This window comes from Aotus nancymaae, unplaced genomic scaffold (genome assembly GCF_030222135.1).
Source record: "Aotus nancymaae isolate 86718 unplaced genomic scaffold, 86718_ANA_hifiasm-v0.15.2.pri h1tg000020l, whole genome shotgun sequence".
Lineage (NCBI taxonomy): Eukaryota > Metazoa > Chordata > Mammalia > Primates > Aotidae > Aotus > Aotus nancymaae.
The window spans coordinates 63,164,548-63,188,981 of record NW_026988432.1 but is presented as its reverse complement, the minus strand read 5'-3'; the positions used below and the strand labels follow the sequence as shown (position 1 = coordinate 63,188,981).

The 24,434-nt window shown below is 39.6% G+C and overlaps 1 protein-coding gene across 4 annotated transcripts in view; it reads right to left on the bottom strand.

The window, feature by feature from the left end:
- ARHGAP28 (Rho GTPase activating protein 28) overlaps positions 1-24,434 on the bottom strand; it is a 173,301-nt gene that overhangs the window by 38,434 nt on the left and 110,433 nt on the right. For all 4 annotated transcript variants that reach the window (XM_021672424.2, XM_064379416.1, XM_021672422.2 and 1 more), the window contains 6 exons: positions 23,549-23,641; positions 14,451-14,540; positions 6,921-7,005; positions 4,425-4,567; positions 1,929-2,094; positions 1,729-1,820 (listed from right to left, as the gene is read on the bottom strand). In XM_021672424.2, the coding sequence (XP_021528099.1) occupies positions 1,729-1,820; positions 1,929-2,094; positions 4,425-4,567; positions 6,921-7,005; positions 14,451-14,540; positions 23,549-23,641 (669 nt within the window). The remainder of the gene's footprint in view (positions 1-1,728; positions 1,821-1,928; positions 2,095-4,424; positions 4,568-6,920; positions 7,006-14,450; positions 14,541-23,548; positions 23,642-24,434) is intronic.

Here is a 24,434-nt window from a genome sequence, read left to right as displayed (position 1 = left end):
CAATTCACTGTAAGAAAGCAGCTCATAGTGCATCTCTGGAAAGGATAATAACTTGGCCAAGTTTGCCCAGTAAGAAGGGGATCCAGCATCTCTGCTATTTTCCTTTCAAGAAATGACGGTGGATGGTGCCTGGAACTAAGGTAATTCTTTTAGATATGAAGATAAATAGATTTAGGAAGAAGAAACATGTCTGTAAGAAAAGCCTCTCTTGCAGGAGTGGGAGAACAGTATCTTGAGGTGTTATAATGAGGAACACTTAACATCCAGTAGTACTACAGCTAACATGCTGCTAACATGATAGAAATCCAGATCTAGTTTAACTAGCATTTATTGAGTACTTCCTATGTGCTAAGTTCTATGCTAAATTTTTGTACTTACACAGTATTATAAACCTATGTGCCGAAATGTCTGTCTTTGATTTTGATGAATATTTCAAACTCTATCTTTTACATACAGGACAAAGAAAATTCTGGTTTTAACTCAATGAAGGAAAGAGCATCTCAGAGTCGCCACGGACTCTGGACTTTGCTATATGCTGTGCTCCTTTTCCCACTCCACCTCTTGCTGACTGTGTGTCTTGGGTAAGTTATCTCACTCTTCTATTCCTCAGCTGCCTCATCAGTAAAAGGGCGATGGTAACACCAGCCTCCTTGGGCTGCTCAGTGCTGAGTAGAGGTGATACTCCGTGGACAGGACCGGCACAGCCCTGCCTAGGGAAGTCACCCACAGAGGGCCCCTGTGCACAAAGGTGCTGCCTGTATCCTCTGGCCATCTGGATGCCATCCTCCCAGCTCCTATCTCCAGTCAGTCACCTGACTCAAGAAGTATCTCAATTTGAGGCACTGGTAGTAAAATATAGGAAGCTCAACAAATGATGTACAATTGTCAGTGTCAGGTAAATACGTGTTTCCTTAGACAATATTTTAAAATATCATTTAAAAACTTGGTTTAACTCCAGCCTGGGTAACAAGAGCAAAACTCCGTCTCAAAAAAAAAAAAACCTTGATTTAAAATTCAACAAGATTTGTGTTAGGGACTAGGAATTTTAATTGTGCCACTGGATGTCACTGTTGAATAAATGCACACTCAGGTAAAAACCGGTGTAAATTGTTGGCCATAAAGCAACACGACTTAAAAGCAAATCAGGTATTCAGCAACAATAGTCACAGAGATATCAGCATTTTATAGTTCAGATAATAGCATTTCCAAAACCCCTTCCACAAAATTATGCTCTTTGTCTAAATGTATCCTATCTGCCTAGTCACAATGGAAAGTGACCAGAACATGCTGGTTTTTAGACTTTATTAAACTTTGTTTGGAAAATTGATAAAATAATTACACACATACATGTGTTTAAAACCCAGCCTATATTTCAAAAAATACTTTTATATTTATATATGCATCGTTAATAATTAATGCTCAACTTTAGACAGAATAATCAAATAAATACACAAACACATTCATATGCACAAATAACATTTGAAAAAATATTGGAAAAAATGTAACTGTTTGTGCCTTGGGTCAGAGTATCTGTGTCCATCACCACAGTCCAGGCACCGTGGGCCGTTGTGCGGTACATGGAATAAAGCTGAAAATCACCAGGGGCCTGAGTCCTAATAAAGCATTAGTGTCTTTAAATCTAAAAGAAAATGCATTTGTGTGCTTACAAAGTACCAAACCATAAGCACGAGGCTCTGTGAATCCTCCTTTCATTTGCCTGCTACTCACTTTTTGTAACACCAGGGGAACTTTCACTCCAGGGTCTTTCTTTCGGTCACTGTCCAGGAGGACTGCAAGCGGAACTCCAAAAATCCCATTGTCTTCATGGTGAGACAGTAAAGGGGAAAATAAAAAAGAATCAGCAAAGCACTGTCTTATTCCACTGTGTCAACGTGTTAAAGCCAGAAGCAATCGGTCTTGTTAGTTACCTCGTCCTTTTACTTTCTCTGTTTTGTTTCTTTTCAGTTGAATTCCAAAGGCATCAAAAAAGGCAGTCAATTCAATCAGAGAGAGATGGCGGATTTTCTTCATGTCTTCAGCAGACAGATCTCCTGCTTCAGTTAAGCCAAATCTGGTTTTCTGAACAATGAATTTCTAAAACATACAGTGAAGATATTTATTTTTTATGGCAAAGGAAAATTATTATACCTTCACTCAAATGCCACCTGGACACTCTAAATCTATGCAGCAGAACATGTTATTTGCAAAACATCTCTAAGGAGCATGCTGCATCCTGGAAATATGAATATGTGATTCAGAACATTTGCAGAACACTACTATGCTAATTAGAAACAAAACAGCTGTCTAAAGTATATGATAACATTGCTATTGCAACTGTGGAAACTGCCTTCTTTATAAGGAACACCCGATATTGTCAAGCAACATACATGTCAGGCACCACATGGAATGCACACACCATGGCCCTTAATTGGAATTACATGTGACACACACATACCAGGCAGTACACCTGGGTATATTCCAGGAGAGCTCTAAACGTATGTTTTCTTTTTCTTCTTGGAAAGTCAATCTTTAAATCAGGGTTTATCTATCCCATACTGCACACTTAAGAGATTCTTAGTAATCTCCCAGTTTAAATGATTACACCTGCTTGCTGAGACAACAGTTATTCTACCATAAAAATCAAATTTAAATGATTCCAAATTCTTAAAGCAAAATTCAGAGAAAGTGCAAATAATTCTACTATCATTTTGAACACAGAGATAATGACACATTCTCTATTTTCACACTAAGAAACAAAAGACACTAAAACAACAACAGCAGCAAATCCTTTAACAATCCAGAAATACCGTGAGGAATGTAAGCAGCAAGACCTTTTAGAAGCAAAAGATTGTTCTTATATAATATCCACAGGTTCACTTTGCCCTCAGAAACAGTGGTATTGAAAAAATGCCAAAGTAAAACAAAAAATCCCATAGGTCAAATTATAAACACTTAAATTTAAATTATAAAGCTTTAAGTTCACATTTTCCATAAGAATTGCCTAAATTGAAGCTTCCTTGGGGTATTCAAACAATCTACTCATTCATTCATTATTCATTCAATAATTGCTCCTTGGAACCCCAAATATTTAAAAATAAGACAAAATGTAGGATGTGGTTTGATGAATGCCTTGTGCTATTAAATGCTTAGCTAGTTTACCTTCTTTCTGAGGCTAAGTCCTCATATAACAGTAACACACAACAACAATATAAACAAAAATTGAGCAACTACTATGTGCTAAATCCTATGCAAAGTTCATCATGGGAAGAGCCAAACCTCAGAAGGAGCTGGCTTCGATGAGGAGATGCTGAGCCAGCATCCTCTCTTGGCTGCCTCTCTTTAAGATAAGGAGGGGCTCCCTGTGAAACCAGAGTCCTGTAGGCTTCTCTTTTCCCTAGATCACTACAAGTTGCTCTCTAACCTGGAGATTGCTTGGGGACCAGGAAGGGTTGTGAAGTAGGACACATTTACTTTCAAATCTTATTTCTGCTTCCCACTAGCTGTGGGCTTTGGACATGTTACTTAGCTTCTCTGGGCCTCTTTCCTCAGCTGTATAATCACCAGGGTCTACCTTACATTATTAATAGAATACCTAGTACAGTGTCAGGCCCACAGAAGGCACTCAGTGAGTCCTAGAGTTCTTCCCTTCCTCTTTCTCTCCTCTGTCATGGGATGGCTGTTTGGGAATGTTCCAAGTCACCTGGTACAAAAAGTCTGTTTCCGGATGACTCATTCCTTTAGCTCTGAAACTGCCTGGGCCCTGCTCATCATGCCTCCGACCCTGATCAGCACAGAGTATTTGGGACTCCACATGATGAACTTTTTCACATGCAGTAGTTGAATGGCAAATAGACCAATGTAACTTAGTTCTCTATCAGGCTTCCTAGATATAGCATTCTGGATGTAAATAAAAAGACTTTGAGGGTAACAAAGTATGCAGCTGTCTTTGCCCATCGTGTAATAATAGAAGTCTTGAATTGGTTTTGATATGTTTTTGTTGTCTGTCCCATGAGCTTTCACTTCTTATGACTGTGACTTTTTGCAGTACCCTTTTCTGATATGTGGCTTATAGAAGCAGAAGTGTGTAAAGTTAGGGTCTGCATTGATGCATAAGTAAAGAAAGAATATCAAGTGCAAGAAAACTCACAAGCCAGGTAGAATCCTATTTCATTTGTAAAGTAGTATTCAAGCACACAGCCTCACAACTCTTCCTCAACACAGGGGTGCCAGGTACAGCCAGGCAGGCTGTGCACTGCACAACAAATGGTGCCCAAATGATACCCCAAATGGTGGTATGAACACTGATGCCTGGCCTCCCGAAACCCCTGTGCACATACAGAGATATTTAAAAAGCAAAATCTTAGTTTTGTCCCATGAAGAAGTCACAGGAAATTCCTGGAATAATCATGAAAGGTTCTGCTTACAGTTAAAACATAGTCTTCTTTCTTAATCTCTGTTTTCTTGAGTTTCTTTCTTTTTAGAGCCTCTGTAACCATTTCCGAATAAGACACTTCAAATGACAGCTCTTCAGCCTCTGGCGGAATGTTCTTTACCAGATAATCATCATCTAAAGATAAAATGCCATTTAATCAATCAATACTATTTGCTATAAAATAAATTCAAAATATTTACAAGTAAACCCATAAGCATGTTAGAGTGTTTATATGCAAGATAAAGCAGCAGACTCACCCCGATGAGTTCAGTTAAACAATAATGTAGCATCACAGACCTCCATATGGACACATGTCTATCATCATTGTCCAAACAAACTACTTAATAGGAGTTTTCAAATTTTAGATTTGTACGTCTCATGAAAGTTGCTGAGGATTATTTTAAGAAGTCCAAAATAGGGTATTTATGCATATTCTTATGATATTAAAATTAAGCTCATCTAGACCCAATGTCACTGTTACAGGTAACCAGAAGCTTAAAGGAGAGGAAGAGGAAGAAAGGGTGGAAAGTGCTAGAATTCTTCTCTACTTTTACTCCTCTTATTTCTCTCCTCACCCGTGGAATATCTGCCTATTGAGGTTTGTTCAAATTCAATTTGTATTTCACAGCTAAATGTGTTTAGGCGAATTAATTAGAATTTCTGTTATTTAATATTGGTTACCTGACTTTGTATGACATACATTAAGAAAAAGGCTGAATGCGTTATAAGTAGTACCCCTTAAAAATGCTTTTCTCAAGCTAATTTGAAATTTAAGACAAAAGATTCATTGAGTAAAAACAAGTGAATCCATAAATCATTTGAGCAATCCTAACCTGATTTCTGATTAAGAGTTCAGCCTGTCATCTGCTTTCATTGCCTGGCAAAACTGTTCATATGCTAAGTGAATAATTATTTTATTATAAAATGAACTCATTCTCTTTTGCCCTCTGCGGTAGGCACTGACTAGAGGACTACCAAGTGGAACAAAAGGAACAAAAGGCAGAATAAAGAAAACTTAGTTAATTTTACATTAAAATTAGGTGGGAAAATTTATAACTCAACAGATATAAAAATTCCGAGTAGTGATGCTAATTGAAAACACAGTAATAAATGAGTGCAGCAAGAACTTAGAAAATGGCAAAGGGGAGCCAGGTGCCGGGGCTCACGCCTGTAATCCCAACACTTTGGGAAGCTGAGGGAGGCAGATCACCTGAGGTCAGGAGTTCGAGACCAGCCTGGCCAACATGAAGAAACCCTATCTCTACTAAAAATACAAAAATTAGCTGGGCGTGGGAGCAGGCACCTGTAATTCCAGCTACTGGAGAGGCTGAGGCAGGAGAATCACTTGTACCTGGGAGGCAGAGGTTGCAGTGAGCTGAGATCACACCACTGCACTCCAGCTTGAGTGATGAGAGTGAAACTCTGTCTCAAAAAAAAAAAAAAAAAAAAAAGAAAATGGCAAAGGGAGAGCTATGATGCTCACTTGTTATACAGGGGCTTGCATTCAAAACAGAGGAAGACACAAATAGAACTCTAACTTCCTAAGGATCTATGAAGAGACTCTTTGGAGAGCAGCAATTAAATAGGCCAATGCTCCAACCGCAGGACCACTCCTCGTAGATGGCTAGCTCTTCGTGGCGTGATTTCAACTAAGTCACAGTATGGCAGCCAATAGAATGATGTAGAATACTACTGTCTAGCAAGTCCCTTCACTTTTATTTTTATTTTTTTCTTATCAGTTTTATTGAGATACACTTCACATGTCATTCGATTCACCCATTTAAAGTATACCTGCCAATGGTTTTTAGCACGTTCAGAATGGTACAACCATCATAATGATCAATTTTAGAACATTTTCAGCACCTCAACATCTTTGATTTTTGAAGCCAATGCTGAAAAAAGCACAGGATCCATTATTTACAGAAAGAATGCACATATTTTGGGAAAAACTGAGAAATCACAAAAGTATGTCCAAAAGGGGGCCTATTTCCTACCAGGAGGATCCAAGATTCCATACTGAGCCCATCTAGGGAGCTCATGTCTCAAATGGAAGAGGTCCAGGTAAAAGCCTCCCTGGCAGCCGTGTCAGGGGCAACCCGCTCTGGTGCTGCCTAGGCCTGAGCAGTAATTAGGGATCCTCAGAAGTGCCTACTTCCTGGCCTACCTGAAATGGTGGAGCAGACCACATCACTTGCGAAAGAGCCTTTAAAGCAGAGACACTACCCACGTGAGGAGTTTCTAAATGATGAGGTGGTCGTGAAGGAGGAAAAGATTCTGCTTCCAATCTGGCTCAATTAATTTTGTCTTGTGTGACAGAATGGAGTGTTTGGAGGTGGGTGGGAGGAGTGAGTGTTGGAAGTGACAGAATCACAATGGGGAGAAAAGCACACTTCTATTTTGCTTTTAGAAATTCACTGCTAACTGTACTGAATGCCAGAACAAAAGTGAGAAGACACAGCTGAAGTTCAACGGGAGGCATGCCGCTCACCATTCATCGCATTCTGAACTGGCTGTCCAGGCTCCGGTGATCCATTGGAATGAACTGGTAGGTCCGGAATGGTCTCAAGTAGAGCCTGCCAAGCCAAGGAAGATGAACACAAAACATTTTACCATAAATACAGTCCACCCCACATTTCAGTCTAACTTATGTGCTGCAGTATACAAGAGTTATATTCACAAAAAAGTCATTCTTGATTTGGCAAAGGTCCTGCATCTGATTGCCTGTTTCTGCATTCAGTTCAGACGTGTGCAGCTTACACTGGTTTCACAAAAGGGTACAATGTAAGGTCCACATAACTGCTTTCTTAGCTCTCAAATATTTGCTGCTTATACCTTTGCTAAGAGGTAGAAATTATGATGCCTGATGTCACATAATTTGATAATTATAATATCACTTGTTAATTAATCTTCATGCATTTTGGCCTTACTTATATTAATTATATTATGTTAATATAACATTAACATATCAATTCCCCTCACAGCAAAATACAGAGCGATAGTAACTAACAAAATATTAAGTATCTTTTCTAATTCAATTTCCCCTCTTAATTAATTTGGTACTTTTTAAATTGAATCCTGCCAGAGCACTGAACTCCCCTGCAGTATTATCAGAAGTTGAGAATCTATTCTTGCAAAGGCCTGTGAAGCAAGCTACTGCCTAGGTCTGGATCCTACAAATTGTAATATGAGAGTTGTCTGTGAATATGTGTGATAGTGAAATCTGCTACTCCATCAAGAATCTTTTATATGCTATTCACACATAAAATGTTTTCCCCCAGAGCCTTATTTTTTCTATTCTTGTATTTATTTAGCAATAACTGAACACCTGCTTCATGAAAGAACTTTTATCATGTACTACAAGTTGCACAAAGGAGTCTTGAATTCTGAGCCTCATGATCTCCTTTTATTCCCATTTATTTTGAAAAAGTTGACACAATTATAATTGTGTAAATGATGTATGAATTGATGTCCAATTATTAAAACATAGATGCCCAATTACTGTAATTGGTGGAGGAATGACAAACTCAATAAAGGTCTAGGGTCATGTAGGTTCATTGTCTGGCAGATCTTTGGTGGCTCCACAAGTAACACTACAGAATAAAGATCACCCACACACTCAAATCCTTAAAGAGATATGGACAACTTTCCCTTTCCTTAAGTTTTCCAACAAAGAAATGCTTTCTCAGACTTTGAAATAACTTACTTATGGGAGAGAAGGCTCTTGAAAATTGATAACACTTTTTTGTTTATTTAGGGCTTGAAACTGATGGTTTAGGATACTTAAACCTAGTGAATGTCATTTTCTTAATTTTCTCTGCCGGTTAAACTGGCCTCTAGCCTCTTAATTTTACTTAAGGAGTGCCTGCTCTTTGAAATGTAAATAGTTGTGGGACTTTCTTGGGGGAAGCAGAAATTTGAGTCATAATTCCTGCTCTTGAGCTACTTACAATGAAGAGAAAAGAATAACACTTATGAAGCATTATGAAAAGACAAGCCACCGTCAAGAGCTAATTTCTGTAATACCAACTGCAAGTGTTATTGGAGAGCAATCTAGAGCGAAGAGGTGCCATCCAGAAGGTTCTCACTGCTAAGGTGGTTGGACTTGAGCTGGAACTTAAGGAATAATGAACAGGACTTCCAAAGGCAGAGGTGAAGCATTCAGGCCAGACAGAGATGGAAGCAGAAATTTCAGGCATGGAAGTATCTGAAGCATTTCAGCACCAGGGACCATGAAGAGACTGGGGTACCAGGAGTCATGTCATGATATTACAGAAACATAAGAAATAAATTCATTGGGAGAATCAGTACAAATTATGGAAGGTTTTGAAAGCCAGGTCAAGGAGTTGAGACTTAGAATTCTATGGGGTTAGAAACAGAACAGAGCAAGACAAACAAATGCTCATCTTTGTGTTACAGCCAGAGAATGATTCATGAGCGAGATGAAGGAACAGTGGCAGCCAATAAATGGTACCTGAGTTGGGATGTAGGTTTAGCAGGAAGGCGAGACGCTTAACATATATCATTTTAAAACATCCATTCCTCATTAAGGATCATATTATGACTAGCATCGTTTTTTATTTGTACTAGTGATTTTAACGTATTTTAAATACAAAGGCAACCCCCATTTTAAAGCAACCTTCCCTGGCTTCTTCATAACTGAGCACAACATTTCCCTAATATGCCCAAGCACACGTGTTTCTCATCAGGGCTTTTACTGCTAAGGGAAGTGACAGAATCACAACAGGTCAATCACGACAGGTGCTTTCCCTCTGCTGAAGGTTGCTCTGCTGCCCTAGTTACACTAATCTAGGATTGGAAAGTAGAGTATGAGGGGTTATGTTGTTAAATTTTAAATTGTAGGAGCCTGGTGCTATCTGTTGTAGTTTTATCTTAAAACTAGGCTTTGACTAACATTATCTGGTATGTCCTCCATATTCAATAAACACCATACAAAACATTCTCAATGCTCTGTTCACTACTTAAAATTCATTGACTCAGAAGATGTTTCTGATCTCTCTGACAGGCTGTTTGATTCCTGCCCATGGTTGGAGTTTCTGTGCTATATGACTCCACGTACTAAAGCCACCTGAGCTTGATTAAATGAAGACAGTAAGGTTCCTCATCTTCTTGTTCTGCAACCAAGACCAGAACGGACAAATCTACAACTTGAAAACACTGTGTCAAATTCCCCAGAGACCAACTTAAGGAAGCCACATTCACTGACAAATATGCAATATCATTTTAAAGTAGAAGATATAACACTTGCAAAATCTATTCAACATGAATTGAAAGGTATTCTGATGATATCTTGAATTAAAATATAATTCACATCTGTAATTATAACCTAAATATCAAGACAATGAGAATATTAAATACCAAATATCCATGAGAATAGCCAAAGTATTATTCAGAGATTCTTAACTTTAATGCAAATGACTAAAATTAAGTGAAATATCTTCATACTCTAAGAGACGAGAAAAAATTATCCAAGTAGAGCTAAAAAACAATGTAAAAAAAATAAGGTTTGAATAAATTACTGTAATAGGAAAAAAATAGGCACAATTAAATAAAGTTAGCTATTTCTTTAAAAATATTGCTGCTGGAAAGATTAGGCATGCATGGGAATGAGGGTATGTGGGAAATCGCTGTAGTTTTCCACTCAATTTTGCTGTGAACTTAAAACTGCTCTAAAAAACAAAGCTCACTCAGTCTGGGCAACATAGAAAGACCTCATCTCTAGTAAAAAATAAAAATAGCTGGGCATGGTGGTGCACACCTGTAATCCCAGTTACTCAGGAGGCTGAAGTAGGCAGACAGCTTGAGCCCACTTGTTCAAGGCTGCAGTGAGCCATGATCACGCCATTGCACTCTAGCCTGAGTGACAGAGCAAGACTTTCTCTCAAAAATAAATAAATAAATGAATAAATAAATCAATAATAAAGTTTATGAATTTAAAATATATTGCTGATATGGGCAACTATCTACAGTCTGATTAAGATATAAGACACAAATTTTAGAAACAAAAAGTGAATAGTATTTACCATCACAGACAATTTAAAAATTATAATGTTAATAAATGTTTGTGTGTATACATATATATACACACACACAAAATAAATTTATAACAACGTATCTTGAAATTCAAAATAAATTGTATATCTTGCTAAGACAAAATTCATACAAATTGGGAAAGAAAATAATCTAACCCTTAAATTATATCCATTAAACAATTAAACAAAGCTTTACGCCTATAATGATACCAGGCTTTGGAGGTTTCATAAACAAATAATTAAATATATCAATTATATATATAAATTATAAATATGTGTAGATTTATATATGTTTACATCACAGTTCAATAAATGGCTCCAAGATACTGAAAAATATCCAGAGTTTTCGATGTATTTGTACAAAGATTAGCATAACCCTGGTAAACAAATTTTAATAAATTATATACGTGGACTAATCCCATTTACTAGAATAGAGGTTAAAATGCTAAAATAGTAGCGAATCAAATTCTACAGTGTAATAAAAGAATAACAATATGGTAAGTTGGGTTCAGACAAGAAATATAATTATAGTTTAATATAAGAAAAACCTATCAGTGTAATTTCTAAAGTAATTGATTAAAGAAGGAAAAAAATACATTCATCTTAAGAGATGTTGGACAATCATTTGATATAATTCAAACTCCATTACTGATTAAATTTATGAGGTTCAGAACCCTAGAATAAATACTCTCCTTAATGATGAAACATTAGAAGAATTCATAAGAAAAATCAAGAACTTATCAAAGGATTCCCATAATTATTAATCAGTGTTATAAGTGATGGTGGTCAGTCTTCTAACACAGGGAAAAGAATGAGATGAATAATTATTTTACATATTGAGTCAATAAAATATTCAGCATATGCAGATGATTTCTGAGGAAAATTATAACATTAAATGAAAAATTTTAGAAGTAAAAAAGCTTCAGGAAGGAAGCTAAGGGAGACACTGTTATAAGAAACAAAAACCTTTCCTGATATATCTGCAAAACAAGTTAGAAAATGTCATCAAAAATTATACAATTTACAATACCAGTGCTAACTAATATGTGTGAAAATGCATGTAAGACTTAAAGGAATAAATTATAAAACCTCACTGAAGAATAGAAAAATGGAAAGACATAATTATTATTCCTCAATGGAAAGACTCAATGTTTTAAGATGTGAATTCTCTTTCCATTAATCTTTAAATTTAATGAAATTCTTAATAAAGGCATAACAAGATTTTTGGTGGGGTAGTCATAGCCTTTTTGTACGTTCATCTGGAAGAAAAAATTTTTAAGAAGGGCAAAAGGAAATTTTAATGTAGACTTTGATGAGAGGGAACTTACCCTATCAGGTTTCAAAAACAAAGCATAGAGACAAACATCTGCAAACCTGGCAGTTTTACTTATCACAAAGTTGGCATTTCAAACATGCAGAAAAGATGAAAGACTGGGGGAAAGATACGACTTGGTCCTGGCTATCTTTTGGAAAAGATAAATTTAGGTTACCTTCTTTATACCATTTTACAACATACATTCCAGTAGGCCAAGTTGTTGGGGCCCCCGAAGTCTTGGGGATGACAGTAAATTGCCCCTGGGAAGTTAGCCTGGCAGGATAGGTTTATTTTTACAGGTGTCACAGATAGGACCCCTGAGGCCCTGGCCCCTGCTTCACTTGATTACTGGATATCCCTCCATCTAGAAGAGACTGGGAAACCAAACTGAGTGCCTGTAGTTCCTTATAACCAAAAAGCACAGGACTCGAAATGTAGTTACCAAAGCACTCACTTGGGATCTGTGAGCCACTCTAGCAAATAACCATGTTGTTTAAATTTTCTAAATAAAGATACTCTGAGTAACAAACAATCCAACATAAGTTGAAGGCCAGTTGGGTCTTTTTTAGATCCAATACTGCTGAAACTTTTATTTATGTCATTACCGGCATTCAATTTGAAAATAAAAACAAAATCTGGGTGATTAACTTACCCTGGACAGCTCTATAACTGCCACACAAGAACATTTTCTTTCTCTTATGCCCTCAAACTTTCAAGAACCCTATTTGTAGACAACATGTGCTCAATAAGAATTTGCTGAGTAAATGACTGAATGAACCAATGATGTGAAGAAGTTAGCAGCGAAGAATAAAGAAACAGAAAAACACGACCAGCAGTCTTATCAGAAATAAAACTGGGGCCATGAAACTGTCATGGAAACACCTAGAAAGGAAGGCATGTCTTCCATCCTCTTCCTTGGCAACTCATTCATACAATCATTCTCCTTCTAGTTCTGCTGGTGTGTGCATGGAACCACACGCAGTCCTGTGTTGCTGCTTGTACAAAATGCGGGGGTTGTCAAAGCCAACTAGAGAGGCCAACTTGGGGTCCGACCATGTCAGGAGCTTCCATGTTAACAAGAAAGTGTTGGAGAACCACCGCAGGGTTTAAGCAACTTGTATTTTAAACCAATGACTTGTGGGAGGGATGGATTTGAAGGGAATAAAGCTGAAGTCTGGAGATCACTTAGGAGGCTACTTCGGCAGTACAGAAGATGACAATAAGTTTCTGTACTAAGACAGGAGAGCAGAAAGATTTTACAAGCATTCACGTGATGAAATTCACATGTCTCAGAGATGGGCATGAAGAGGGGAGAAGGTAGGCAGAGTTGAGGGTGCCACGCAGACGTGACTCTAGGGGACATGGGTGCCACAAACTGCGATGGAAGATAAAGGATCCTGGGCAAGTCCTCAGAGCCCGAGTCCCCAGTCACAAGGGAACAGCACAACTGTGTAAGAGCTACTGCAGGTCACTCCTTATTCCAACAGTCACCAGACTTCGTTTTCATTATTAAGTGGGGTGAATTTGAGATGATGTCTAAAATAGAGACACTGTCACTCATTTGCACTCCAGTGCCTGGTCTTGAATGGGAAAGTAACAGCTGATTTACAGTCAGTGGGTCACATATTGTGGATATCCCTCAGCCTATTTATGCCATAACCTACAGAGTTATCAGTAAGTTAATCAATGATAAAAGTCATTCACATTATTTTATTCCTCTTACATGATCACTGAGAAACAAAACAAAATGATACTACAAACAAAAATCTAAAAACACAACAGCAAAGCTAATTTATATGGGGCTAACAGCATTATCTTCCTAAACAGTAGGAATTTCTGGGAATGTGTCATGCATGCAGATGTCACCAGCTAACTTGCTTCTGGAAATGGACAGGGACTGAGAAACAACTGCCCCAGCACAATCTTTGAACGTGCCAGCTCCATCTGAGAGGCTATTGTGCTAACTGCTGCCTTCCATCAACCTGCCACTGGAAAACCATTGCCTCATCTAATGGGGTCTCTCACTCTCTTCTTGGAGGGTCCATCACATCACTCCCTGCAGAGCACCTGCTCAGAGACACTGAGTGGGGAGTCGCAGTGGGGGTGACAGGAGGGGGAATGACCAAAATTTTTGACCAAACAAAAGTACAAGTTCTGTTACTTAAGACCAAGTGATAAATTCATCTGAAGACAGAGTTTACATGAGTGAGTCTTGAGAACTCAGTCTGGAAATGTAGGTACAGTAGAGAGCCTTCAATATCAAGATGCAGGTTTTGAATTTATCCTGTGGGTAAAAGGAACTTCTGGGTTAAGATGACAGTTAAGCCACGATTTGTCTGAGTGAACTCAGCTGAGAAGACCAAAGGTAAGAAATGCCTCCAAATTGATACACATAAAAAACATCCTTTGATTTCCGGCTGCAGTGATATTAATTCATGGAGTCCTCTTTTATTTTGAGCCTGTTACTTCCTAATTTTTACAAAGTTAGTAGTTCCACCAGCGGCTACTTCTACCAGCAGTGGCTTCCTTGCAATCTTAGTTCAAGTATTTTTTTAACGTTTTAAAGAATTGCTTCTTCTTACCTTCCTACGTTAGTTGCTTTGACTTCCAACTGTACCTTGACATGTAACTGTGCTGACATGTGATGACTTACCACAGAGTCACTTCTGGGAACTGCAAAACTCCCTTCTTTATCCTGGGATGCGTCAGACAGGGTAGTACTGCTGGGGGAAGCATCATCTGGCTAAATGGAGAAATAAAAGTACCGTTCTTATTCAGGGAAACACTTTCCAATGTGCTTGTGTATTCTGCTCTGTGTTCATACTGAGATATGTGTGGCAATATATGCAATTATGACTGCCTGTGCATGGACAACTACATCCAACTGGTAGTGCAGCATTACTATGAGCCACTTAAGTGCCCAGCCCTCTCAGGACACGGGCCTGTGGCAGATGCTGATGTGATTGCTACAAACTCCATTTGCCTTAACAGTATCTTGGTTTTCTTCCAGGGAATTAGAGTAAATCAAAAAACCTGATTTCCAGGCTCATTTGTAAGTTAAGAGGGGTCATGTGACAAGTGTGGCCAACAAGGTGTACGTGAAATTTTACCAAGTATATTTACTAAGAAAAAGAATAGGTTCAGCCGATACATGCTCATGACAGGGCCGTAGATGACAGTGTGAAGCTGCCAGGTGTCTAGTACAAATGAGGACAATGGGCACCAGGAAGAAGTCAGGGACAGAAGAGCGAGCCTGGCCGTGTCCATGCAGCTGCTCTATCAGAGTTGGGCCATCCATCTGAAGGGTCTCCATGTGAAGCAAAACAACTCTAACTTTTTGATTATATGCATCCAAACACAAACTTAACTGGACTAATCTCATAATTTTTTTTAGCAGATCCAATGACTGTTTTTTGTAGTGAATAGAATTTACTAGCAACAGTATGAAGTTTTTATTTTTTATTCATAAAGCTGAAACTAAGAGATTTTTGCTGTAGTGTAATATGATGCCACTGAAATTAAGATGCGAATATTACTTAGCAAAGGAAACTTATTGCAAAATTTAATGCATTTGATGAAATGCCATTCTTTATTTTGCTTGACTGTATTTTCTCAACTTTCTGGAGACAGTATACATTGCTTTACAAAATGAGCAAAGATTTTTTTTTAAAGAAGCAAATAAAAAACAAGAACTAGAACAAGAAATTTAGTCGGCCAGGCATGGTGGCTCACGCCTGTAATCCCAGCACTTTGGGAGGCTGAGGCGGGAGGATCACCTGAGATCAGAAATATGAGACCAACTTGGCCAACACGGCAAAATTCCATCTCTACTAAAAGTACAAATTTAGTTGGGCATGGTGGTGTGCGCCTATAATCCCAGCTACTCGGGAAGCTGAGGCAGAAGAATTGCTTGAACACAGGAGGCGGAGGTTGCAGTGAGCCGAGATCGTGCCATTGCACTCCAGACTGGGTGGCAAGAGCAAAAGTCTGTCTCAAAAAAAAAAAAAAGAAAGAAAGAAAAGAAAGAAAAAGGAAATTTAAGTCAAGATGGTGAACTGACAATCTACTTCCCTTGCTACCCAAATAACTACAAATGGCAGAAAAACATACATATTTTTTAAAGGAACAGATTTTGAATAGCACTGGAAAACAGCAAAGAATTCCACAGCAGGCCAAACGAGAAATTTGTAGGTGTAAAGCCAGTGGGACTGGTTCGGTAAGATAAAAACCTCTTCCTAAAAGCAGCATCAAATAAAATTTCTAGGAAGGGAAGAGAAAAACAAATAATGTGGAATGAACAAAGAGTAAGAAAGTGTTGCAGACAAATATAAAAGACATGTTTAGAAAAGTAGGAGCCAAGTAGACCTCTTTTGCTGTAAATAAGTAGACAGCTCCTAAACATAACCCCACAAAAAACACCAAAAAACGCAAACTAAATTAAATGAACTTATTGCCTTGGGGATGAGTTTCTAGTTTGATATAGAAGCCTGAGGGAGAAGGAACTCCAGATGCCACAACAGAAGACATGGAGGGGAGAACAAGAAATGAAATCAGCTTTGCCTGGAAATAATAAAGTTCTTTATCTCCTTCATTGGTTTGGTTTTGCATTTGGGGAGCATGCATACTAACCAGCCTATCCCCTTTACACACGTTAAAGTTAAGCATGCCCTACTCACACGAACACACAATCAACAATTTTGGCCGTTCTGGAAAACAGATCTACTCAACTGCAAAGGAAATATACAACAATTTCCTACACAAATCAATTGGAAAATCAATAATGTCCCTCTCTATGCCTCTGCGGAACACTTTAGAGGCCCAGAGAGCTGTAGTTCCTTCTATCTGCAATGTGCCGATAGCTTCTGCCTTGCAGAACGCCTTTCACACTATGTGTCCTTAGGTGAAGGCGTAGGGTATATCCTATCGCCCTCCTGCTGTAATAGATTCTGATAGACAGGGCTGGGGGAGTGGCTGGGGAGGAGGACAGGAAAAAACACCTTGGATTGATAGCCATGGTGGAAAGCTCTCCCTCCACCGGAGGCACAACCTAAAACCTGGAAACACTCGCTGCCGTCCAGAGGGAGGTGTGCAGTTCCCTGACCAGATGGTACTCACACTCAGGGGAGACAGTTCACCGCGCATCACGGATGGCCACATATTCCAAAAGCTAACGCGTTCTCTACACGCGATGTTTACATTTCCAAAGTAACTGGAAAAAACTAAGCGTTTATATCTATGTTGATACTGAAAAAAATATTTATACAACAGTCTGTTATTTTTTCTGTGTGAGTTCACCCATGAAGTCCTAGCTTTCATTGACAACATCCTCCACACAGGATACGTAATAGAAAATGATTTTTTGTTGCTGTTTCTGCCTGTAGATCTTTTTTAATGATAGAATTTAGTTATTTTAGATTTACCTATTAAATTATTCCTTACTAAGTTTAAGAGCTATGGGTGATAGAGAGGTGTGGCTGCGTTTGCTGACAATCTGAATTATGTAGCATCTTTACCTAAGGGAAGTGAGAATCCATATCCTTTATTCTACATTTGTACTCATAAATGTTCTGGGCAGCATTATTCATAAATCCAAACTGTACACAATCCAAATGTCCATCATTGGGTGAATATCAATAGTGCTATATTTACACAATGGAATATTATTTAGTAATGGACCAGATTCCTAAAACATGCAACAAATGGATGAATCTCAAAATGTATTATAAATTAAAGAAGCCAGACATAAAAGAACATACTATAATTAGACTTCTGTGAAACGGGAAACCAAGCTAAGGTGTGAGAAATCACGGCTGGTCTTGCTTTTCTAGGAGGAGGGACTGCTGATTGAAAGGACCCGGGACAAACTTCTGGGTGATGGAGATGTTCTACATTTTGATTAGCTGTAATTACATGGGTGATAACATTTGTTAAAAATAACTGAAGCTGAGTGTGGTGGTGCACACCTGTAGTCCCAGCTACTTGAGAGGCTGAGGAGGGAGGATCACTGGAGCCCAGGAGTTCAAGGCTGCAGTGAGCTAGGATTGCGCCAGTGCTCTCCAGGCTGGGCAACAGACTGGGACCCTGTCTGTAGAAATCCAAAGCCAAACACACAACCCAAACTATTGAATTATACAACTAAAATGAAAGCAATTATAGTTTGTAAGTTATACCTCAATTTAAGAAAACATAAAAATTATTTGATTCCCTAAAAATAATGTGATTCTTACCTTCTGAGAAACTTAAAAGGGCCATTGCTGCTTTGAATTGAGTTTATATTGCTGTAATAATGGGCACATTAGAGATTAAAAAATTGCTTTGGGAAATAAGAATATGTTTCCCAAAATTTATTAAAAGAGTGAGACAAGCTAAATAAAAATGCAAAAATGACCAAGAAAAATTTTCAAATCTGGAGCATAAAGTTGAAGAAACCTAGAAAGCAGAGCAAGCAAAGTAATATGAGAGAATTCCACAGAATCCTTAGGGTGTTACTTTTCTAGCTGGAAATGTGTGTAACTGGTGGTGCCTTTGTCTGAGTTTTGCTCGAGCCCACTGGGTTCATTCCACCCACTTGGCCCAGCATGTATTCCGCTCATGCTACTGGCCCAGGTCCCACCCCTGCCAAGGGTAAGCCAGGTGTGGAAGGGCAAGGGGTGTGTGAGCAAGCACAGGGTCCAGCCACTGCACACAGCCAGGCATGCCAGCTGCAGTGGGGCAGGCAGCTCCAGGTGCCAGTACAGGCACTAGCTCTGTGCGAGGCTATGGCTGGACCAGGTGTACCAAAGGTGGCTTCCATGGGCTTCCACTGTGGACACCAGGGAATGTGGTGGTGCCTGGAAGCTTAGAGATACCAGGAACTGCAGAGCCCAAAAGAGGGTGTCACAGCCATGGCTCAGAGATCCCCCAGGTCTGAGGTCCCCAAAGGGCCACAGCTCTTCTCTCCTTCTCATCCCCCACAATGTGGCAAGTGGGAAGCGTGTTTCAGTCCTGTTTGTGTTACAGCTCTTTCAGTCCCACCATTCGGTGGGTTCCAAGTTCTAGTCCCACGTCCAGGAAGAATGAGGTACACGGACAACTGGAGGGTGAGCAAGGCAGAGTGGCGCTTCACTGAGTGACAGACAGCTCTCAGGAGACCTGCAGTGGGTAGCCCCTTTTGCAGGCAAGTCATCCTAAGGAGACCTGAAATGAAATGGGTAGCTCTTTCCTCCAGTTGGTAGCCCCTGACTTCTGTGTGTCTGGCTGAGTCCAGGGGCTTTTATGGGCCCAGAAGGGAGGAAGTGCATGCTGAGTTGTCCATGGGTGGCCATGGGTGGGCCTGGAAAAAGCACTGTCCAATTGGCCGAATGGTCTTCAATGAAGTCCCCACTCCAGTCAGCAGACTTCACCCAGAAATGGCAGCCCAGTCCCCAGGCTTCAGGCTGTTCCTGGCTTGAAGGAGGGGTTTTACTGGGTACCTGCCCCTTTCTGCTCAATCACCTATCTGCCTCCCACCAGCAACATGCCATCCACAGTGCCCAGGCTGTTGCTGCTGAGGGACACCTGCAGGCCTGTGCTGAGCTGCCCTCAGCACCCACCTTGGCCTCCCTCCCATGCTTGTGGGTGCCTAAAGTTCAGAGGGGGCCAAGGTGGCAGGAGTGCTGGAGTGTAAGCACTGCCCTGAGCTTGTGCACACCTGGTGGAGTTTCAACAGTGCCTGGGCTGGGCCACAACTTTGCTCCACATTGAGCAGGCACCAGGAGTGAAGAGAGGCCAGGAAGCGTGGGCAGGCACTTCCAAGCCTGTGAGAGGAGGGGTTTCTCAGGCCCCTGAGAGTGCAGGGATGCCTGTGTGCTGAGCTGTTGGTGGGCGGCTGCAGCTGTGCCTGGAAGCATAGGGTTCCAGCCCTCCCAACTCAGTAGAGGGCAGGGTTCCTGCCTGCTCCTGGCTCCTGCTGGCCCCGTGGAGGGCACAACCCTGGCTACACCTCCCTTGCTGCAGCTGGCGTCTTTACAGCGGCAGCTCCAGAGGAGCCACTACTGCCTTAAATAAAATTTAGGAGCTATGCAAATTCAACTGAAGCAAAGCATCTAATATGTGCTCTTGGAAGGTGGGAATGGGTAGAAAAAGAATTTAAGGCATAATAGAAGAAAATGTCCAGCAACTGAAGAAAGAAAACTGATCTTAGAAAAGACTCACTAAGTGCTGACCAGGATGAATAAAATAGAAAGAAGATCTTTGTGAAAGTTCAGAATTCCAGCAATAAGTTCAAAATAAATTCAAAATTTGTAAAATTTAAAACGTTGCAGAGAGAACAAACACAAAAACCTAGAGATGTTTATTTATAAGGGAATGAGGGTCCAGGCAACTAAAAGAAGAAGAAAAAAAACATACTGTGACACTAAGGGTTTAACAGTTTGTCAAATAAGTAAATAAATAAGAGAAGAGAGAGAGAGAGAGAGAGAGAGAGAGAGAGAGAGAGAGAGAGAGAGAGATATTCTACTGTACAGGTTTTCCAGGATAGTGAGGGTTTGCTGTTAAAAATAGTCAGTTGTAACATGTGCCTAATATAACCCCCCACACCCAGACCAATCTGGCTCAACTTTCCTGTAACCAAGTGGCGAGTTGTTTTTCAGTTGTCATTGTGAACCCAAAGTATCTGAGACAGGTCTCAGGCAGTTTAGAAAGCTTATTTTGCCAAGGGTAAGGACGTACCCATGATACAGCCTCAGGGGGACCTGGCAACATGTGCCCAAGGTGGTCAGGATATAGCCTGCTTTTATACATTTAGACAGACATAATACATCAATCAATACATGTAAAGTTTACATTGGTTCGATCCGGAAATGTGGAACAACTTGAAGCAGGGGCTTTCAGGTCACGGGTAGATTTAAAAATTTTCTGAATGGGGTGGGCGTGGCGGCTCATGCCTATAATTCTGGTACATTGGGAGGCTGAGGTGGGCAGATCACCTGAGATCAGTAGTCTGAGACCAGCCTGACCAACATAGTGAAACCCTGTCTCTACTAAAAATACAAAAAAATTAGCCAGGCATGGTGGCACATGCCTGTAATCGCAGCTACTTGGGAAGCTGATTCAGGAGAATTGCTTGAACCTGGGAGGCGGAGGGTGCAGTGAGCCGAGATTGTGCCATTGCACTCCAGCCTGTGTAACAAGAGTGAAAGTCCATCCCCCCACTAAAAAAAATTTTTTTTTGATTGGCAATTCGTGGAGTTATTAGTAGAAAGGAATGTCTGAGTTAAAATGAGGTTGCAGAGACCTAGGTTCTGTCAAGCAGATGAAGCCTCTGAGTAGCAGGCCTTAGGATAATAGAATGTAAATGTTTATCAGACTTCAGGTCTGTGTTGTTGTTAATGTTAGCAGGTAAAATGAGGCATGCCCAACTCCCTCTTCCATCATGGCCTGAACTAGATTTTCAGATTACTCCGGAATACCCTTGGCCAAAAGAAGGGGTCCATTCAGATAGTTGGAGACCTTAGAGTTTTATGTTTGGTTTACGCCACGGACCCTCGGCCTCAGGTTGAAGGTCACACAACCTGAGCATGACCTGATGAACCAAGCATACAACCATAGGTGGAACCTAAGTGCTCAGACTGAGGAACAGGGACTGAAGTAAGAAGCAGACATCATATGGCAGGATCTAGGATCCAATCAGATTGAGCCCTGGCATCACCCCATGGCAGGATCCAGTCAGAGCAGGCCTCCTGGCATCACCTACTTCAAGATCCAATCAGATCACACCTCATTACCCTCTGACTACAAAACTTGCTCCAACTCCCAGCTCAGGGAGACAGATTTGAGCATTTCCTCCTGTCTCCCTGCCATTCAAATTGAAATAAACCTTTCCACTGCAAAACTTGGTGCTTCAGTTTGGTTTTTCGTTTTGCATGGACAAACTGACCCAGTTTGGTTTGGTGACATTAACGGATAACAACAAGGTATCGGAGCCTCCTAAGCATCCTGTAAGTATGAGGATTAAGTGCACAAGCTAAGGCAGCAACACGAAAGGAAAAGGTTGTTAGTCCATGCTAAGGTTACTACTACATTGTTTTGCAGCTGTACCAGCCTTGGTTAACTCCCTATTAATTTCTTAGTTTTGTGATTTAAAAAAACCCGAGGTCAGGAGATCGAGTCCATCCTGGCTAACATGGTGAAACCCCGTCTCTACTAAAATACAAAAAACTAGCTAGGCATGGTGGCATGCACCCGTATTCCCAGCTACTCCGGAGGCTGAGGCAGGGGAATCCCTTGAACCCAGGAGGTGGAGGTTGCAGTGAGCCGAGATGGTGCCACTGCACGCCAGCCTGGGTGACAGAGCAAGACTCAGTCTCAAAACAAACAAGCAACCTTTCTACTTGCTTAAATTTAAGTTCCTTTGATTTTCTTTTATATGAAGAAAACACATACAACTCATGATTTTTAACAAATGGTACGATTGGATTTTACAGTAAATTATGAATCAATAGCAACTATAGCTATTTGGTTATCATTTAAGACACTGGAAATAAATTAGAAGGATTACTTTACATTTTCAATAAACTAACAATAATCTTGACAGATTATTTCATTTATGTTGACTACACATAAGGAAAATGTCTTTTTATATAGGAATTGATTTGTAAGGTAGGTTTCCGATTATTGTAGATTGGATTGCAAACATTTTGCAAGCGCTTGGGTTTAGTGGCATGTGTAGAGTCAAGGGTCATTCATATGTAATACATGAATAGACTGTTGATTGTAAGTAGCTTACTGAAAAATAAGTATGTTGGCTATTAATTAGATTATATAACATTCAATGGACTTTTAAAAACAGGTTTATTGAGATACAGCATACATGTAATTAACTGTAAATAAAGTATATACAACATACAATTTGATGAGTTTTGACAACTATATAGACTTATGAAACCATCACCACAGTCAAGATAATGAACAAAACAAGGAGCCCCTAAAAATGGCCTCATGCTTTTTTTGAATCTCTTGCTTCCTCCCCTCCTTGCCCTCCCTCTTGTCCCCAGGAGGAAATCACTGATCATCTTCCCCCCACTATAGGTTAGTTTACATTTTCTATCATTTTGTATGAATCACATATATTTAGGTCTGGCTTCTTCCACACAGTATAATTATTTTGAAATCTAACTGTGTTATGTGTATAAACAGTTTGTTGCTTTTTATTGCTGAGTAATATTCTATTTTGTGGATATACTACAATTTTTTAATCTGTTTACCTGCAAATCTGGATATTTTTAGTTTAGGGCTATTACAAATAAAGCTGCTATAAACATTGTGGATAAGTGTTTGTAGTGTATATATATTACTTATGAGTAGAATGGCTGGGTCTCATAGGAGGTATTATCTTTAATATTTTAAGATGCTGCCAAGTGGATAAAACATTTTACACTCCTAACAACATGGGAAAGTTCTAATTGCGCTGAATCTTTGGCACTGGTTGGTACGGTCAGTCGTTTTACTTTTAGCCATCTACAGGGTATCTAGAAATAGCTTATCGTGGCTTTCTTTGCATTTCCATATTCATTAACAATATTGAGCACCTTTTAATGAGCTTACCTATTCAACTTGAGCTCATTTACTGTTGAATATTTTTCTTAAAAATTATTTAAAGGTAGATAAGTATGTTGAAATCTGTGGTTGTCCAAATGTCTTAATTATGTTGCACTTTTTTCAAGTTTTGCTCAACCATCTTGAAGAAACAGCTTGTTTCATGCCTACCACCATCCCCCCGCAACTATAACTTACCATGGAACCACTTGTCTTGATAACTCTTGGAAGCTCTCTTTCTTCCTGGGTGCCATCCAACTGATTAGTGTGGTTGTCACAGGTCTCGCGTGGCTAATAGAAGAAATGAAAGCCACGTTTACTTTCCAAATGTGATTGCATATTCACATATGCATTACACTAGAGTTTTTATATATATGTACTGCTGCCTGGAGATTTATACAATTAGTGACTAACAGGGCATTGATGGCAGCACTTACCAATTCATTCATAATTATATTGATCCTCATAAATGCCATGCACTGTAACAGAATTGGTCTCAGAAGCAGACTCTGCTAGCTTCCTGCCAAAACCCACTTTCTTTTCTTTCTTAACTTATAAATATCATGATTTTGCTTCAAGATGCTGTGTGTCTAACTAAAAAGACTGAGTGTGATCACGTGATGGTTACATCCAGTAAGATATAAATGTAATTCTACTTGGTGGAGTGTCCAGGAAAGCTAAAGTTTTCTTGTGAAAGTGGATGAAGTCAGCTGACCAGTGCTTCTTTCAGAAGTGAGGACATGGAGCCTGTGATGTCTGGACATCCTGTAAGTATTAACGATCGGCCCCCACACTAAGGGAAGCAGAATGGAAAGATGAAAAAATTGATAGATCCATGCCAGGGTAGCCATACCAGCCTTGGCCTTCCTCCTTAAGCTTCTTGTTGTAAGAAAAGTAAACCTCTTAATTATCTATGCTGATACTTACTAATAAAACCATGCTATTTTAAAGCCAGACTTTGTGATTGTATTTGGCAATGGTTTGTAAACCAATATCAAGAGAAAACCAACAACAGAAAAAAGAAATACAGTGACAAACATTCTACAAAAAGCAGATAATTGAGGAAAGAGAAGAACACTTATAA